We start from the raw sequence: 17,714 nt of genomic DNA on the forward strand, positions 1-17,714 counted from the left end.
CTGTTCACACATTGACAATATGAAGCAATTAATACATGTCAATCGTTTCATATAGTACCTTTAATCAATAGCAATACCAGCTAAATGCATTATTCCTCACCAATAGTCTCCTCCAGCCATACACTTCTCATAGATGGGCCCATCCAGTTCTTTGGCATCAGGAAAGATGTTCTCATGGTGGATGATGATAGTCTTGATGATCTCGTTGACGTGGGCCTGGCAGGAGACCTGGTCCTGGGTGTCTGGTGTGGGCATGAGCGTTGGGCCAAAGCATATGGCCAGGTTGTACGGATCCATCATGTTCTCGTCACTGTACTGAGACAGGCTGGAGAGAGGAGGGTGCAGGGAAGGAGGAAGGAAAGGATAGAAGAGGAAAAGGCTGATTCAGAGGACCTAGCATAGCTCATTATGACTGACAGGATGCTTGTAACTTCAAGTGACATTTCAAAAAGAGGAGGCAATCTTTATAAGTGAAAATCAGAATGGCTTTTCTGGTTAGAGTCTATAAACTTACTGGTTGAGGAAGGCGAAGAGATAGCGCATGACGATGAGGACTGATCTGGGAATGGTCAGGAGGATCTTACGGATGTACAGCGCTCTCTCATACAGGTTCTCTATTCCTGGAGCAGCAAAACAATGACAGACACGGTAGGATGTTAAGACAGTAAAATGCAGTAATACATCAAGAAGTATATCAGTAAATGAATAAAGACGGATTTGTTTCCACCCATTCGCCCAAATGCACCACCTCATCTACCTGACGATGTCCACATGCTGGCTATCACCACACCACGTCCAAGCATACAAATACGAGAGCGTACTGAAGCTGAGCTAATTACTTATCAGAACTACTGGAAGTCCAGCAAATATTTACCATTGCAGTGATATGTCAAATGTGTGTGTGTGTGTGTGTGTGTGTGTGTGTGTGTGTGTGTAGAGGCCACCAGATGTCAACTCTGTGGTGACCTTCATCTCAGCCTGTGTTCCACTGCTGACACCAAAGAGGAAGAGGAAGAGGAAGGGTAAGCATTCTTGGTAAACACCTGACGCTGAGCACAAGCAGTTTGATCTGCTCTTACCAGCAAAGAAGTAACTTTTTCTCAAACATATTTATTGCAGGAACATTATCATAACTTTAAACAAAAACAAAGCATTTGAAATCTCTCTCCTTTATCAACATGCTAGCCTGCCAACCTTTATGTCTTTCAATACTATCTCATTTGTTCCACTATGGCACTCGAAGCAGCCTATTTTATTTTGCTGAGCTGGGGGCTCTGCTGGCTGCTAAAAATAGCCCCGTCACCCTCCAGCCACTTTGTGCCATCTGGGATTTGGGCTTCTGGGATACTTGTGATGGATTTCATTTTTCATGAATAGCTAACTAGGATTCTGCTAGGCTCATAAGCACTATTTAAAGATCTACTCCAATGCACCCTTAAACATCAACCTACAAACACACGTGTGAGAACACCCACGCAAAACATCCGTGCTGCTAATTCCCAAAGGAAAGATATCAGTTGCCGCAGTACGCCGCTCGACTGAGACCAGTGAAATGGAAAAGTGATCGTGTAGCTGTTCTGAGCTGCTTTTTATGGAATAAGCAGAGTTTTTTATATTTTGTATATGAAGCCCGCTTCATATACAGGGAAACAGGGAATCCCCATCACTCGTCCTGTGTCAAAGTACACCCAAACCTACTGTGCACACTCGCGAGTAAACAAAATACACATACACATGGCACACACAAAGCAGCACGAGGCATTACAGCGCACACTGTGCCCATGTGACTCTGTGCATGTTCAATTGTTCTTTAACAGAGCCTAAAGCCCTCCCATGTAATGTCTTAAAAGATCAGAAAAGGCCACACAAAGAGCTGACTGATCTGTGAACTGACTCACAGCTAAATGACAATGTGACTATTCTCATGAGGACCTCAGTGTAGATTCAGCTCTGGATTTAAACGCCGCTCAGTGCTGCGGACATTTAACATTCCACCGTGATCTGTAAGTGTGGCCAGCTTTGTGCCACTTACGACAGATGATATCTTTCTCAGTACTCGGCCAAATACCACGGAGCAGAATCAAAACAAAGTGCCAAAGACAAGAGGAGTCAAAGCCACACTGCTGACAAAACACTACAGACGGTTAATTATGTGGTTTCATCTGAGGACTATATGTGAAGGGGTGATGGGGAATACACACTGTGTGACTGATGCTCGCTAATAAGACTACTTAGTAGGTGAAAGCAAATAATAAAGAAAAAGACTTCAACTGTGCTTCACCATAAAAATAAAAGATCCAGGAAGAAGCATTAGCATTCATCTACACAGTTATCAGACATGTTTATATAAACTAATAGAGAAACCGTACACTTCATTACTACAGATTGTAGGCAGGAGATTGTGGGCACTAACTGAAGTGTTATGTTTTTGGTCGATTATTAAAAGTGCAACTTGTATTTTGTTATAATTTTATTAATGGTTTTCAAAGTTTCTACATGGTGGTCACCAGTGTAAGTTCGAGTCCATCAAAACTGGTCTACATTTGGGGAATAAATCACAGTTTAAAGAGGAATGTGTCATTTTAAAAAGGACAATAGTTACAATTGTGCTCCAAACAACCGTTTTGGGAAATTAATTTTTACATGTGCTGTTAACATTAAGTTAATTTGACAGGCACACGTAAAAAGACACGAGGATCGTAATTCTATCTCAGTGAGATTAATTGGCCTTTTGAAAAACAAGGTAACAACACAGAGTTGTTACGCTAAGATCAACAAATGAATAATAAAGCTACCTCACAAATACCAAGCACACGTGTGTGAGTTCTTACTGATGCAGGAGAGCAGATCGTTGAACCTCTCTTTGGGGAAAAGAGGGTTCTCCAGACCACGGAAGTAAAGTTTGAGAACGCCAGCCACCGAATTGATGTCATGGCCGTTCTCATCGTCCGTCAGGGGGTCGTTTCCTAAGACACAGACAAGTGAGCAGGTCAGCTGGATGTCCTTAATTAATAAAAATGCACTCGACTTTCCGTGAAATATTCCTAAATGACAACTCAAAACGCCCACTGGCTAAATGGTCAATGTTATGTGTGATAATTAGTCATCATGTACCTCTTTCGAATGAGTTCTTGATGTCATTGACTTCCAGATGTGATCCAGATACACGAAATATTCCTTGATGTTGAAGGCCTGCACAGAGAAACACAAAGACAGACGGTAAGGAAGGAGACACAGAGGGTAAAGGACAGACACACTCAACATGCTCATAAGTCTACTCTGACGTTTACAGAAAGAAACTCCCTCACACAGCAAATAAAGCCTACTTTAGTTGGACCTAAAAAGCACATCCTGTTCACTAAGCCCCTTCACTTTTCTAATTAAAGATAATTAATGAGTCAGGGAGGCCGCAATCAAGCTTTACTAAAGTGTCTTCCAGCTGGGATTAGGACTTAATAAAGGGGAGAGGTCAAGGGTCAGGAGGAAGCATGATTAGTCTGCCGTTTGTCCCTTTCAGATTTGAACGTCATCAGTTGGCCGCTTCTTTAGATGAAGCCATGAAATCTGACATCGTTAATGCTTAACAGTTTACATTCTTTCAGAGTGTCTTTTTCAATCTGGTTTAAAACCAATATTGTAACTCATCACATGTGCCAAGCTAAGCTGTTCACGGTATGTTTGGGAAACTGGGTGTGAAAAGGCGGCGCCGCTGTAAACAGGATGGAATCTGCATTTTCCCATGACTGAACACACTGAAACCCCAACATGAAACACTGCAGACACACCCAAAACAATTAATGCCTGGAAATCGCTGGAAGTGCCACTTTTCACCACAGCCAGATAGACTTGGAAATGAAGCCGTTTGAAGATGGTTTATGAGAACAATTCATACTTAAAATATAAATACAGTCATCAAGGTATGAATGTTTATACGCAGCACAACAACAACCAACTCACCATACAAATTTATGCAGCGAATACAGCTTTCAACCACACGGGGGATGGCTTGTCCAGAGTCCTTTGAAGGCAAAGTAAACAAAATGTCAGATCATGTATAGTTTGCTGTTTGTATTACATGAACAAGAGTTAGAGCCCGACTGATACTGGAATTTTGAGAATGTTGTCAATGTTAATAATTGAGAACAATAAAAAAAAAGAAAAAAAAAAGTTTAAATACATATCAAAGCAAAAGAAAAGCAAAGAAAAAGTTCTAAAAAAAAAACATAACTATTACCAGTAAGTATAAGTTGACAACGTTTGTGTTTTGTTATATTTACCGGTGTTGGTTATGCTACGCAAAAAGTAAATCTAATTAATAGGCCGATGATACGACCTGCTGACGTATCGGCTGGGCTCTAACAGAAACCGGTTAAAGTTATGTTAAAAGTATATAAACATGCACACCCGGTGTAAGTGAAGTTGGTGGGTTTAGATACAAGTCACCTTTTTTGAGATCCAACTGAGACAGACTGAGTAGACCGGCTCTTTGTCCGTGCAGTCTCCCATAATAACTCGCTGCTCATGACATGTTAGAAAATATACAAAAGACCACTGACTCGCTACAACAAGCATGTACAAACCTGTTGTCCAACACATTTCAATTGGCCTCCAGTGTTGCTAAATATACTACGTGTCTTGTTATGCCAGCAATCAAGTGCACCCTGTGTTTAAATTAAGGAGAGCTAATCTAAAGAGCCACACACTCAATATGGAGCTCGGGGCAGGAGTGGCGAAATGAGAGGAGCAGCATAGTCTCCTTCAGAGGAAACACTTTCCACTCACGCACTTAGACGTGGACTGCACTCTTGTTCTGCCTCGGTGCCAGCTGCTCCTGCGGCTCAGTGCTGGACAGGGACTCAGTACATGCTTTTAATGATACAGTGGATCTGTTTACAGCCCTGGGGGGTATACGGACGGTCCAAACACAGCGACCATGCCAAAATCGACTATCTATCGTTGGAGTGGGCCGTGAGGGTTGAGCCACAGGTCAGGTGCGGCAGGATTACGTAATACCATCTCTTTGGGTCTGTGAAACTGGGGATGACTGCTTTATAATCACACACATTCAATACCAGTTTGGATATTGGAAGTGGTTCATGCTGGGAAACACAATTGAGACTAAAGATGCAATTTGCCGCAGCATCTCTCTTTTAAGGCACAGTTCACCCCAAAATCAAAAATACATATGTTTCCTCTTACCTGTAGTGCTATTAATCAATCTAGATGGTTTTGGTGTGAGCTGCAGAACTCCCCTAAGCTCACCTCCGCTAGCTAATGTGACAGCTCAGCCGAGGAGGACGCCATTAATGTTTACATCTTCGCTGTCACAAGCACGAACCTTGTGTCCATGAGTAGATGCACACTTAGTTTGGTAAAAGAAAATAGTCCCTACATGAAACGACTCACAGTAAGGTCTGTTGATTATCTTGAGTAACCGGGTCCTGATTGTTGGAAAGAGACATTGCTGTTGAGTTTTTCAAAATTATTTTTTGGCCGCTTTGAGCACCACAAGCTGAGTGCCATCTAGTTCCATTATATTCAAGAGACGGAAGACATTTCTGTGGCCGATATCGCAGAATCTCGGCAACTCACACCAAAACAATGTGTATTGATGAATAGCACTACAGGTAGGAGGACAAATAAGCATTTTTTGATTTGGGTGAATTGCCCATTTGAGGAGAAATCCATCATTTCAGTCTGTCTCAGTCTACTCACAGAAGTTAGGTAATGTAATACAAGATATACAAACACAATATGAGGTGAAAATGTTGTTAGGGCAGGATAGATGAAGAAAATGAGCGCATGCAAGCAGTATGGGCCCCCCAAGATGCTTCAAGGTGTCTACCTGATGTCGAGCGTGTGAGTTCCGTCGTCCGCGGCTACAGAGAAGTGTTGCAGAGAAACAGAAAGAGAGAGAAAAGCAAGACCCAGATTAGGACCACAGCAGCTGCCCACCAAAGCTTTTACCAGGAGCGCACCCTCATTCCACTCTGTGCTGGCAACAAACCCAGAAGGAAACAATGAAAAGTGGACAGGCTGGACCGGACACTAGTGAGAGGGAGTGAAGAGGCTGGAGGAGGGAGGCAGCACATCAGTCGAGATTCTGCACCCTGACTTCCATTTATCCTGCTGTTTTCACTGGCCTCTGCTCTGGCTCCGGAGGAGGACATAATATCTCTGCCAGAGCAGCTCAGTGATGGCAGGTCAGCAGTGAGTCAGGAGAGCTGACGGAGGGATAAATGTTTGTCTCAAACTGCCATTCCTCTCCTCTTGCAGCCCTCCAAACCTATCACCCTCACATGTCAGACGCAGACCGCCAGAGCTCACTGACTCATGAGGAGGGTTTCCAGAATCCAAAAACCATGTTGTTGTTGTTTGTTGTTTTGTTGGTTAAAGATAAATCAAAGCTAGAATGCTTTTGGGGAACCCACCAAAATGGCCAGAAAGCCAGAGCAAGATAGAAAATAGATAGGAGGAGGAGGAGGAGGAGGAGCGATGTCAAGCGGGCAGTACCTTGATAAATGACTCCAAATTGCCATTAAATAACCTAACATTAAAAACAGAGCGGGGTCTAGCCCGCCGGGTGCCGGTGTGGGTTTTGAATGGCCCATTGGGATGTCTAGAATACAAAGAATGCATTAGAATAAGTAAACAATGTAGTTTATCTATTATTCAAAAACCTTCATGTCCGTCAGCAACTCAAACTGAAGTCAAACCCTTCGACTCAAGATGATGGACGGGTGAATGAAGGTATCTTCAGACACTGAAACCTATGAAATAACTTTTTCTTTATATAATGCTGTCTTTTCTTTCTCCACAAGGAATCACAGCGAAATATCAGACCTGCCGTGTCAGCATCCACCTCATGACAGGCCCTGCAGGAGATTGTCTATGTGTGTGTGTGTGTGTGTGTGTGTGTGTGTGTGTGTGTGTGTGTGTGTGTGTGTGTGTGTGTGTGTGTGTGTGTGTGTGTTTTAATGCAATTTGGTAGATATAAAGAGTCTGGGATTTCGTCCCTTCTGCTGCTCAAGGTGTTTTAAATATATAATCATGCAAACACAAAAGATTAAATGTACTCAACAGCAGGGCTGCAAGTAACAATTATATGCATCATCGATTTATCTGCCAATTGTTTTCTCTATAAAAAGATTTGTTTTGTCTCTAAAATGTAGGAAAATCGTAATAAAAGAAAAACCAGCCATCACAGAGCTCAAGGTGAAGTCTTTCAATGTCTTGTTTTGATGACCAACAGTGCCAAACCGAAACATATTCAGTTTACAAGGATGTAAAAGCAACACATTGTGCCAATTCAGAAGCTGAAAGTAGGAGATGTTTTGATATTTTGTGGTTTCTTTTCAGAACAGAGAGAATTGCTGGATCTGACTTTCTCCTGCAGTTCTATAAAGGCAAAATACAATTCAACTTAAATTGTTTTGATTCTAAAAAATTAAACAAAAGCATGTGGAGAGACAAAGTGAATGCATTTTCTCTTCTTTCATTATTGACCATTCACTGTGAATGGCTCCAAAACGTAGTTTACACTGTTTATGAAGAACTGACAATATGTTTATATCATTTTTAAAGTGAAATGTGCAGCTTCACTAAAAAGAGTGACACAGTAATGGAGTATATTCAATACGTTAATTCCACACTTTTTAAAGATACAAATGTAAGACTAAGGATTCAAATGACCCATATGTTCCTGTTCGCTTCTCTTTTATTGTTCTTTGGAACAAACTTGAAAACATTTAAACTTTCATGCAAACTATTTTCCTTCTTTTTGTTTTGGGTGAGGAACGTGAAGACATCTCGCCTCGCCACACCAGGTGGGGTTTAAAAAAGGCCGGCACATCTGCTCCCTTCTCTCTCAGAGGCTAACTATGGTCTCCTCTGCTTTCATGCTCACAGAGGACTTCCCATGAGAATGTCCTGAGGCAGACTGTCCTCGCCTTGATGGGCTGCAACACGGCACAAATGTTTCCGTCACTAGTGAAAGAAAAGTGGCCTGGATGTGTGTTTTAAAAATGCACGGGTCCTCAAGTGTGTGTGTACTTTACCTTGTGGTCATGTAGTCAGCTCTGTGGCCTGCGGGTGAAGAGAGAAAAGAGAAGAGATGTGAGTGGAAGTTAGATGAGTGGACATGCCAGGACCTGTCTCTGAGGTCCCTGCGGTGTATTTTGCATACGGCTGGTGAAGCATTTGAAGCTCGCCATCTGTCCGCAACCGCTGGCCTCTTGAGCAGCACAATCAAAACCCATACACACGTCAGCTCCGAGCTTGCACAAAGTCTTAAACAGGCAACACTTTAGCTACATTACAATTACAGTAAAAACAAACATCCACCATGACGTAGACAAACTAATCATTACAGAAATACACGGATATACAAGTTTGGACAAGCGGAGTAAGATACAGTACAAAACAGCTTCCAAATGGTTTTAGAGAACGGGAGTAGTTTCGTTTGTGTGGCCATCTGTTCCCGTGAACAGGATCTGACCCGTCTGTGTGTCTGCGTGACTCATACTGTATTCCAGCTCATTGACAACAATATGATTAAGCAGCATGTGGGAGAACAGGAGGCTTTTCTCTTCCTCGTCAGCACACAGTCCAATTAATGAGGCTGAGACCACCAGGCCTGCTGGTTAGAATAATGACTTGACTGACACTCTCTGGGTTGATAGGTAGATTAGCTAAAAGGCCTCGAGGAGATCCAACCAATGTAGACCAAGGGGAGACCGCTGGAATGACCGCCACCCCTCTGATGCACAGCAGTCCATTAAGTTGGGAGCAAATCAATCACTAAGACGGATAATACAAGTTCACAATCCCCCTGAGCTCTGGCTTCAGCTAAAACCCAGATTATCATTGAGGAGTTTTGAATAGTGGAGAAAGCAGGCGTACAATGAGAAAAGTGCGACAGAGAAAGGCTCAAATTGCTTGAGTAAGACTGCATAAAAAAAACGAAGACAAAATTCATAAACTAATTATTAATTACAATAAAGACAATGAGAGCTGTAAAGGCCCTGACACTTTGAATGGCGGGGGTCTATCTACGGCCAATGTCAGGTCGTTGTTTTCATCTCATCTGATCATTCCAATACACGGATATCTTCACGATGACATGGCCGTCTTGACTGAAGCTAAGTGGAGAGAAAATGGTTTGTAAATGTTGCTTTGTTTCATATTATGTATCATAACAACGGCTTGTTGATCACAGCCCTACATTTTCCAGTTTCCCTTTTTGACTAAAGAATACAGACTACCGCTGAAAGCTGGTGCGGAGAGTTATTTCCCCTCGTGCCGGCGCACACCGTACGTAATGGTTGGCCACTGGCTGTTGTTTTTCCGTTGTGTTCAAGTGCAACCTTCTTGGCCCGGACGCCGGCAACGGGAGATGATGCAACAATCGGCCTCCGTCATCGCTAGTTCTTGGATGTCAGTTTTTCTTTTGTCTGAGCCTGAAGAGTAGAGTATAAAAATAAAGGGATCGGGATTGTACCTTCACCAAGTGTCCTCTTCAGCAAGTCATGTTTGGCCTGCAGTTTGGAGATGAGATTACTGCCCTCCAGAAACTCCCGGAATTTCTGTGGAGAATTGAGAGTAATTACACGGCGGCCCTGAGTGCCAGCCAGAGCACCCGCTCTTAAGACAGCAATCTACGATAAGAAAGCCAAGGGCAGAGGACACACAGAGTCTTTTTAAAGCCTTTTATCAGAGCATGTCCATCTTCAGACTGGAACACGATAGCAGTTTGACTTACAAAATGGAAATATTTTGGGAGAGCTACCCTCCTGCCAGCTGATCAAAGATTTCAAAGTGGCTTGGTGCATAATATCAGTACAACAGAATTGACATGCACAGATTAAGCTTTTTAAAGTCCAGATAAAAGTTTTGAGTTCATATTCTAAGACTTAGTTTTACATAAATTTGCAGCAGATATTAAACTGAATATATAATCAGACAAAGATACATCTGGCATTTTCACAAAACATCTAAGTATAGAAAGCTAACGAAGGCTTCAAAGAGAGTCTATAAGAGATGTATTTCTATTTTAACACAGAAATAAAAAGACATCTCTGAAGTCTTTTCACCTTTATATTTGCTCACTCGTATCCACCAGCATACTCTTCTCCTAAACTTTACATCTGCACTTACCATGAAGTAGAATTGCTCCGTCTCCTGCTGGTTGGCCCTCCTCTTGGCGATGCTTGGCTTGCTGAGGTACGTCTCCGACACAGTGGACTTGACCGACTCCGTGGATCGGCTGTGGTGGAAACACTCAGACACGTCGTAGTCTTCAATGGTCACCATGTCCTGGATGGTGGTCAGTGTGGCCTCCGATGTCTTTTTAATCTGGAGACACAAGAGATAAAAAAACACAGGCAGCGTAAAAGCTAGAGGTTATCCTTTCACTATCACCATGTTACATCACAGCATATCTAGCGGTTAGTGTCATCACACTCCATGAAACTCTGAAACATTCAGGTGTTTTCTGACAAGACGCAAGTTCCAAAAGATCCCCCAGCCCCTCAACAAGACTCCCGACCAAAACAATCAGTTTGCATGCACTCAGAGAGGCCAGAGGTGAACAGGATCTGCTGGAGATAGTACATTCAGTCTCAGGCTTTTAAGATTCATTTCCATATCCGCCTCTTCCCTGTCAACAAGAGTGCTTCTGCCGGAGCTTATAAATTTCAGGACTTGTGTGCCCCACCACTTACTGCAAAGAATGTTTGGCCAGCGCTGCAGGCCATGACTGCGTCCAGCATTTGAGCACATAAAATGATGGAAGATGTAACAAACAAATGGCAGGGCAAATGAGTTTGTAACCGCTCCATAAACGTTACAGAGACCAAAGCAGATACACATTTATTGTGAAGACTATAAATAAAGAACTTGCAGTACACATACGTGATGGTACAATGGGGTCCTGGTCCACAACTGAGACCTCAAAAATAGTCCTAATATTAAGAGAGCAAAAATGATGATGTTCTAAAAGTATTATGAGAATTAAGAAAAAGTTATATTTTGCAAAAACAGAAGTCCACAGCCATGCTAGCAGCTCTGTGAAGCTTCACTTTATCGGTGCAATTATACATTTAAATGTCCCGATCGTGAGGATACAAATATCCTTCATTTATTGTAGTTGCACATATGGTCTATGATGTTGTGGAAAAGATATACAAATGTATTAAAACAGGTGGGTCAAGGGTCAAAACAGTGACCATTCTGCCTGAAGTTTAATCCTAACTAACGCAGTTTAGTCAATAAAATAATATCAATACAGGGCCATATAGACCAAGGACAAATGCAGAGCGAGGAGAAGTGAGAATAGGAGAAGACAGAGACAAAGATAAAAGAAGACAAACAGAAAAGGAGGAAGCGTCTAAAGACTGTCAAGCATGTGAGCATGAATCACTGATGTGGAAAAGCCGCAGAAGGAAAGAGGCCACGCTGATGTAGAAACATCAACAACAAAACAACTCAAACCTCCTTGTCATTCACCAGAGACACTCTGGGATTAGAAGTGCTGTGGCCATTGCAGCTCAATTGTGTGTGCACCGCAGGTCAACGACGCCCTGAGAGCGACACAGCTGGAAGCCCTCCTAATTATTCCTAATGGTCAGGAGGCCCCCCCCACTCAAAAGGTAGTGACCCTGTTTCTTAGTTATTAAGTGAGTCTGACCTCAGTGTTAATGAAGGAACAAGCTGGACTCCTCATGTTACTGTTACACACAGGGGATTAGCTTGTTTTTAACAGTTTGACCTGTGACTCATTTGGCCTCCAAAAATAAAACAATCACCTGAAAAGCGAGGTGGACTTCATCTCCTTCATACACTGATGGATTACAGTGCTGACACACATGCTAGGGAACACAATGTGGATGTAGTTCATCCATACCACCGTGAAGCAAAAACACACTGCAGGTTTCAACACGACTAATGACGAGGCAGAAAAAGGAAATGGGGGATTCTGCCATCGTAAAACTTTGCAGAAATATAAACCTGTCTTTTGGCAAAGATTGTTGATTACCATTTGGTGACCAAAGGAGTGAAATGAAAAACAACCTGCTGGCTTTAAAAGAAAACATTAAGAAATCTACACTTACATTATCCCTTTACACGTATGCACTGTAGTTTGTTTTATCCCTGGCCGGTGCCCAGAATCGGTAAGTTACTATGACATGCAGTCATTAGTTACACGCTCTGGGTGTGTTGGGTCTCTCTCTCCCTGAGTCCCTGGCAGCCTTATCCCGGGTGGCCCCCGTGGAGGCGAGAGGCCCAGCTGTCATCATGAAGACAGGACCCATGCATGCGAGAGAATCGCTCCCAGTGAAAAAGCTGTTGAGTTTATCCATTATTCAGCAGACGAATAGTTACCAGTGTTCACTGCTGGGCTCAATTACAACGCAGCTCTTAGAGACTCGGTAGATATGTCCATTAGTCGCCGTAGCTGCACGACAGACCTGGAGAAAAGTCCCCGGGATCAAATTTAGTTGCATTTAGTTTTTCCAATAAAAGAACCATGACTCGTGTATTTCCTACCTTGCTACACAGACGCCGTGCCAATACAGGGAGGTAAGTATCAGCCTGACTTGTTTACAGTCGTCCTTCTCTGGACTGAAAACAACTTCTGCCCGGTCAAAATAAAAACTAATTCCATTTGCCGCACTTTAAAGACATTGTTATTTTGCAGGGCAGCAGTACTACATCACTAACAGCTATTGCAACATCTATCATCACAGCTCAAAGGGCAGACTGCTGTCTATAGCTTTCAGCAGACTATGTAGTAAGTGTGTAATCTGCTAGTCGTCCAGCTATGAGCGCACAAACACACACCCACACACACATAAACACTGGCTTTGATGTGCCTCCCTGAGATTTATCTGAGGAAAACAAACACTCCCTGTGAAGAAGATGCTATTAGATTGGCGAGAGTTTAGTGTGAAGCGTCTTGAGAATACAAAAGAGAGAAACATCAGCCTGTGTGAGCTCTGGTTTATAAGGAGGCAAATGAGATCTAAATGGTAAGATTATTAAATCTGAAAGGAGATGAACCACGTTGGCTGACTGACTAGCTGAAATGAACGGCAGACTTTTTTTGAAATGAAAAACAAATTCAATTGTAATTTCTGCAGGGAGGCACCCAGCTGGGCTGTAAGGCCCAACTCTGTAGTAAGAGTGAGATTTAGAGTTTTCTCCCCAAGTCGCACCCCCTCCCACCATCGATGCAGAGTAAATTATTCAGCAATGTTTTCTTTCATTTTTTCACGGGAGTCAAAGAGGTTTGAGGAAACAGCTGCACTTCTATTAAGCACTGCCCTGCAGCCTTTCCTGGCCGGATACTCTTTTTCTCTCTTTACATTTGACAGTCGTGCTTGTAGGTCGTCACTGCGTTTTTAAAGCTCATTTTTTTCAATGCTGTATCTGGCAGCCTGTGCCCGGGAAGAGAGGCCATCTGGTGATGCTAACACAAGGCAGCAGCGCCCTCCAATTCTGACCCACCAGGACATCCGCTTCAGCGAGGCAGGAGGACAAGGACATGAAGCAACCAGGGCTTGTCATCATACCCTCACACACACAAAGAGCAGTGTGAACTGTGATGACACCAGCAGGAACCTGACCAGCCCTGATACACAGCATAACACAACACACTGAGTCATACTTAGTGAGGCTGCAGCTTGGGATCTTTGCCATTATAAAGTAATCAGATATTTATTTAGTTAATCATTAAAGTTATACACTGTAAATAAATACAGCATGCAAATCAAATAGGGGGAAACTTTATCTTCTGAATGGAATCAACTTTCAAAAAACTATTTTTAAAAAGGATCTTTGCTACAAAAGAACCTAGATATCGCTACCGATGGACAGTAATCAGAATCTTTTTAATATAGCGTGAAAAGCAGTAAATCCTTACATCTGAGAGGTTGGAAGGCGAGAGGAGAATGACAACATTTTGACAGATTAAGTTAAGTCAATTGACTAATGGAGTTATGGTTTGAGCTCTAGTGATCAGAACACGCCGATAAGTCCAACAAGCTATCCTGCAGATCATTGTTCATTGCAGTAGATGCATTTTCAGTCAATTTCACAAAGTGTCGACAATACGATCAAAAAGAATCTCAAGTCACTTCGGATGTAGAGGAAGTTGAGGGACATGAGTCTTTGTAGCAGGATAAAAGAAAGAAAGCACGATGTGGAGGGAAGGAGTGTAAACAAAAAGGCTGACGGCAGTGCGAGCAATGGACGTAATTGGAGTCACGTTTTTTTTTTCTTCTATTGGCTTTTCTTTTTATAGAAAAATAAGAAATACCATATTACTGAAGCTTGCAGACAGACAGATTACAATAATACAGCCTGAGAAGCATAGATGCACCTCCAATGTCAAAACAGAGCAGCGCAGGACAGGTTCGTGCAAATAAAAGCGAGACAGTGAATTCTACCAGTGGGAGCAAAAATGGAGGCTTCACAGAGAGGGTTTGATGGCTACCTGCAGGGCATGGAAGAGAGGAAATGTGTGTGCATGTGTGTGTCTGTGTGTATATGCAACAAAAAACTTAAATTCTTCAGAGATCATCAGCAACTATTTCTCTGTTTCACCTTGGATGACTTGTGGCTAAAGTTAACTTTCTTTAGTAGTTTTAAAGCTCTGCAGCTGTCAGCGTCGTGTAACCAACAAACAGCACCATGACGAAACTCCATCATCTCTTGCAGACAACAATGCCGGAGCACGGTGGGAATAGTTTCGACAAACTTGACACAAAAACCTCACACACCAAAAACAAATACCTGTGTAATGATTTGAATGTATTTGCACTGTTTTACCTCTTCGTTCTCGATCTTCAGGGTAGCCAGGCGAGACTGAAGCTGCTGGAATCTCAGGATAAGCTCTCCGTTCACTGGTGGCTGCACTGAGATCTGACACACCTGGGGGGGGGGGAACAAGGAGGACATGTAACCTCTGGTTTAAACAAGACGCAGGCATCCAAATGCTTCTTCAATTGCAGAGCGAACCACAGTGACGTATGCCAACTGAATGCTGACGGCCACACCATAGCGAGTAAACAGACATGATATCAGCGTTGGTAGTGCCAGCCAAACAGTAAAACTGCGAACACATGTTGAGCTCCACGACTGCCGGGGGAGAATTAGCACATGATTTGTCAAATTCCGTGCCCCATAAAACTTGATCCGGGAGCCCAGACGCAGTAAAACGCTGCACTTAAGCCACTGTAATCAGACCTCATTAAGTCCAAGACTTTTCCCCCACAAATTCACTTCCATGTTGTTGAGAACATGTGCAGTGCACACAAAGTACTTGGAAACAAAACATTTTAAACCTCATCATATAAATATGGTTTAGTTTAGTTCATCATTGCTGCCTGAACTATGTACCTCGTCTCCCATATGAGGCTGGAACTCAAATTTTGCCGGTGGGCAGAAGGCCGTAGGGTACATCTCCATGAACCTCTGTCGGTCACTTCTCGGGTCCAGACTGTCCACGGCGTTCTCTATGATGTCAAGTCCCTCGTGCCGCGACGTCTCCAGGTTGTATTCGGCTGACAGGTAGGTCCGCAGGGCCCGGTTCAGACTTGCATGGTACCCCAAATCACAGCACTGGAAGAGAGGAAGGAAGAAGGTCAATGAGATCCTCCAGGTCTCATAACACACAAACTAACATTGGACCAGAGCTGCAACTAACAATAATCTTTGTTATTTTCGTTGACAACCTGCTGGTTATTTTCTACATGAAATGTTTGGTCTATCTCTTTAAGCTCACGTTGATATCTTCAAACAGCTTGTTTCGTCAGATAATAACACATAAGACAAATAAAAACATTAAAACTTCACACGCATTATGCTTGAAAAACGACAGTAATTTCATATCGTCAATTCAAACAAAAACACATTTCTTAGAATTAAGAATTAATTATATGTGTGAATATACCTATAATTAACCGGTATGCTGGAAAAAACAGAGATTGGCCTTTAAATAAGACAAAAGTCCCTCGTAAACAGTCCAGTACTTTCTGAATCAGCGCTGTTGCCTCTGTGTTACATAATGTTACCTCCAGGAACTAATGCTTATTTTTAATAACTAGAACCTTGGCCAAGGTCACTCCTGGGAAAACACACAGGCCTCAGGCACCCACAAAAACACACACAGTTACACACACACACAAATGCAACATGGCTTGAGTGATAGTCTAACACAATACCGCTACAAGCAAGCATGTACACTTTGTTTTCCACGATAAAAAGTCTCCTTCGCCAATAAAGAAATGTGTGTGAGCCTGCACATACAGTCTACGTGGAGCGCATCACTCACACACTCACACACTCACACACAGGTGTAATTTCAGCACGCAGCTGAATAGAGGTTGCATTTCTCCTTCAGTACTGTCTGGAATATAAAACCCAGAAACCCTAGCTGAAAACCTGGCCTCTGCCCATTTCCTTAGAAAGGCTGCAGGAAATGGTGCATAAAGTTTATTTCTCTAACAAAATAATAATAACCATGTGAGCCATATTATAAATAAGTCATGTTTATCGGAACGGCAGCAAAAGGTCAAACAAAGCAAACTGCCTGTAAGGCAGAGAAGACTTGATGCTGTAGTGCTGAGAGTGATGAACCACCGCTGTACATGACACAAACAACACTCTGATTGAGGGTCAGGGTTCATTCAGAGAGTCTGAAAGATGTGGAAGAAAATTCAAAACAGTGACAAAATGTCAGGAAAACAGAAGAACTGGATATAATATGTGGGGTTTCAATAGTGACATGAAGGAAAAGAGGAAAAATAGTTTTTATCACTAAAGTAATAATCTGCTTTAATTCAGTCCTGCACTGTAATTTCCATCCCACAGTCTGGTGTCCCAAGATCTCTTTTATATCAGGCCCGCCTGTTAAAGTCATCCAGCTCTGCTCATGATTTCAAATCTTCTTTTAAAAACCTCTGAATAGCAATGGGTCTTCTGCATGAGGAGCACAAAGCAGCATAATAAAACCTACCTTATGTGACTGCAAAGTGTGTGTTCTGTTTATGTAAGAATGTCCTCAGCGAAAAAACCTTTCCCAGTCTCACTGGAGACGAGCAAGCCTGTGCTGAAGATGAAGCTGTCTCCAGAACAGGGCTGACAAAGGCTTGCGGTTTTATACTTACATCAATTAAGTCCGACAAGTCGTGGATGTAGTATTTGAAAACGGAGGAGTTTGACGCTTCCAGTGTCAGTAGGTACTCGTTCCGCGCTTTGATCGACTTCAGCTTGTTCTCAGAGTACTTGGCTTGGCGCTGATGAGAGAATTAGAGGCATAGAATGAGAATCAGACAACAACAGAGCGAACGAGGGAGGATGAATTTAATGAGTCGAGAATTGCCTTTCTGATGAAGTGCTTGAGTTTTTATGTCTCTGCACGCATCTCAGAGCTGAGCCGGGATTATTGGCAAAACAACAGCTTCAATAAACATTAGGGGAGAAATAAGTTCAATTATGTTAAAAATAGCAACAATAATGAAAAGTCTAATCTACAGTATAAACAGCATGTGTCCTTGACTTCAAATAGGAAACATCAGCTTGAGCCATCCGTCTTTATCTTCCTCTCTACCAGACAAATACAAGGCTGTTAGTTAGTCAACATCCACAGACCAATGGGCTCTGACTCATATACTGCCACATATGTTTAACACTTCCCAAAAGCATTCCAGGAA

General features: G+C 42.6%; 1 protein-coding gene across 4 annotated transcripts in view; it reads right to left on the reverse strand.

Moving 5' to 3' along the window:
* The window catches only part of srgap1a (SLIT-ROBO Rho GTPase activating protein 1a), an 80,167-nt gene that overhangs the window by 14,927 nt on the left and 47,526 nt on the right, over nucleotides 1–17,714 (reverse strand). For 2 of the 4 annotated variants that reach the window (XM_029433451.1, XM_029433450.1), the window contains exons 8-19: nucleotides 17,169–17,297; nucleotides 15,400–15,621; nucleotides 14,830–14,931; nucleotides 10,156–10,353; nucleotides 9,500–9,584; nucleotides 8,058–8,085; nucleotides 5,846–5,879; nucleotides 3,958–4,018; nucleotides 3,115–3,192; nucleotides 2,832–2,966; nucleotides 515–620; nucleotides 101–325 (exon numbers count right to left, since the gene is read on the reverse strand). In XM_029433451.1, coding sequence (XP_029289311.1) covers nucleotides 101–325; nucleotides 515–620; nucleotides 2,832–2,966; nucleotides 3,115–3,192; nucleotides 3,958–4,018; nucleotides 5,846–5,879; nucleotides 8,058–8,085; nucleotides 9,500–9,584; nucleotides 10,156–10,353; nucleotides 14,830–14,931; nucleotides 15,400–15,621; nucleotides 17,169–17,297 — 1,403 coding nt within the window. Of the gene's footprint in view, nucleotides 1–100; nucleotides 326–514; nucleotides 621–2,831; nucleotides 2,967–3,114; nucleotides 3,193–3,957; nucleotides 4,019–5,845; nucleotides 5,880–6,513; nucleotides 6,620–6,642; nucleotides 7,959–8,057; nucleotides 8,086–9,499; nucleotides 9,585–10,155; nucleotides 10,354–14,829; nucleotides 14,932–15,399; nucleotides 15,622–17,168; nucleotides 17,298–17,714 lie in introns of those variants that run through there. The other 2 variants (XM_029433453.1, XM_029433454.1) reach the window with 2 other exon arrangements.

Source organism: Cottoperca gobio, chromosome 6 (assembly GCF_900634415.1).
Source record: "Cottoperca gobio chromosome 6, fCotGob3.1, whole genome shotgun sequence".
NCBI lineage: Eukaryota > Metazoa > Chordata > Actinopteri > Perciformes > Bovichtidae > Cottoperca > Cottoperca gobio.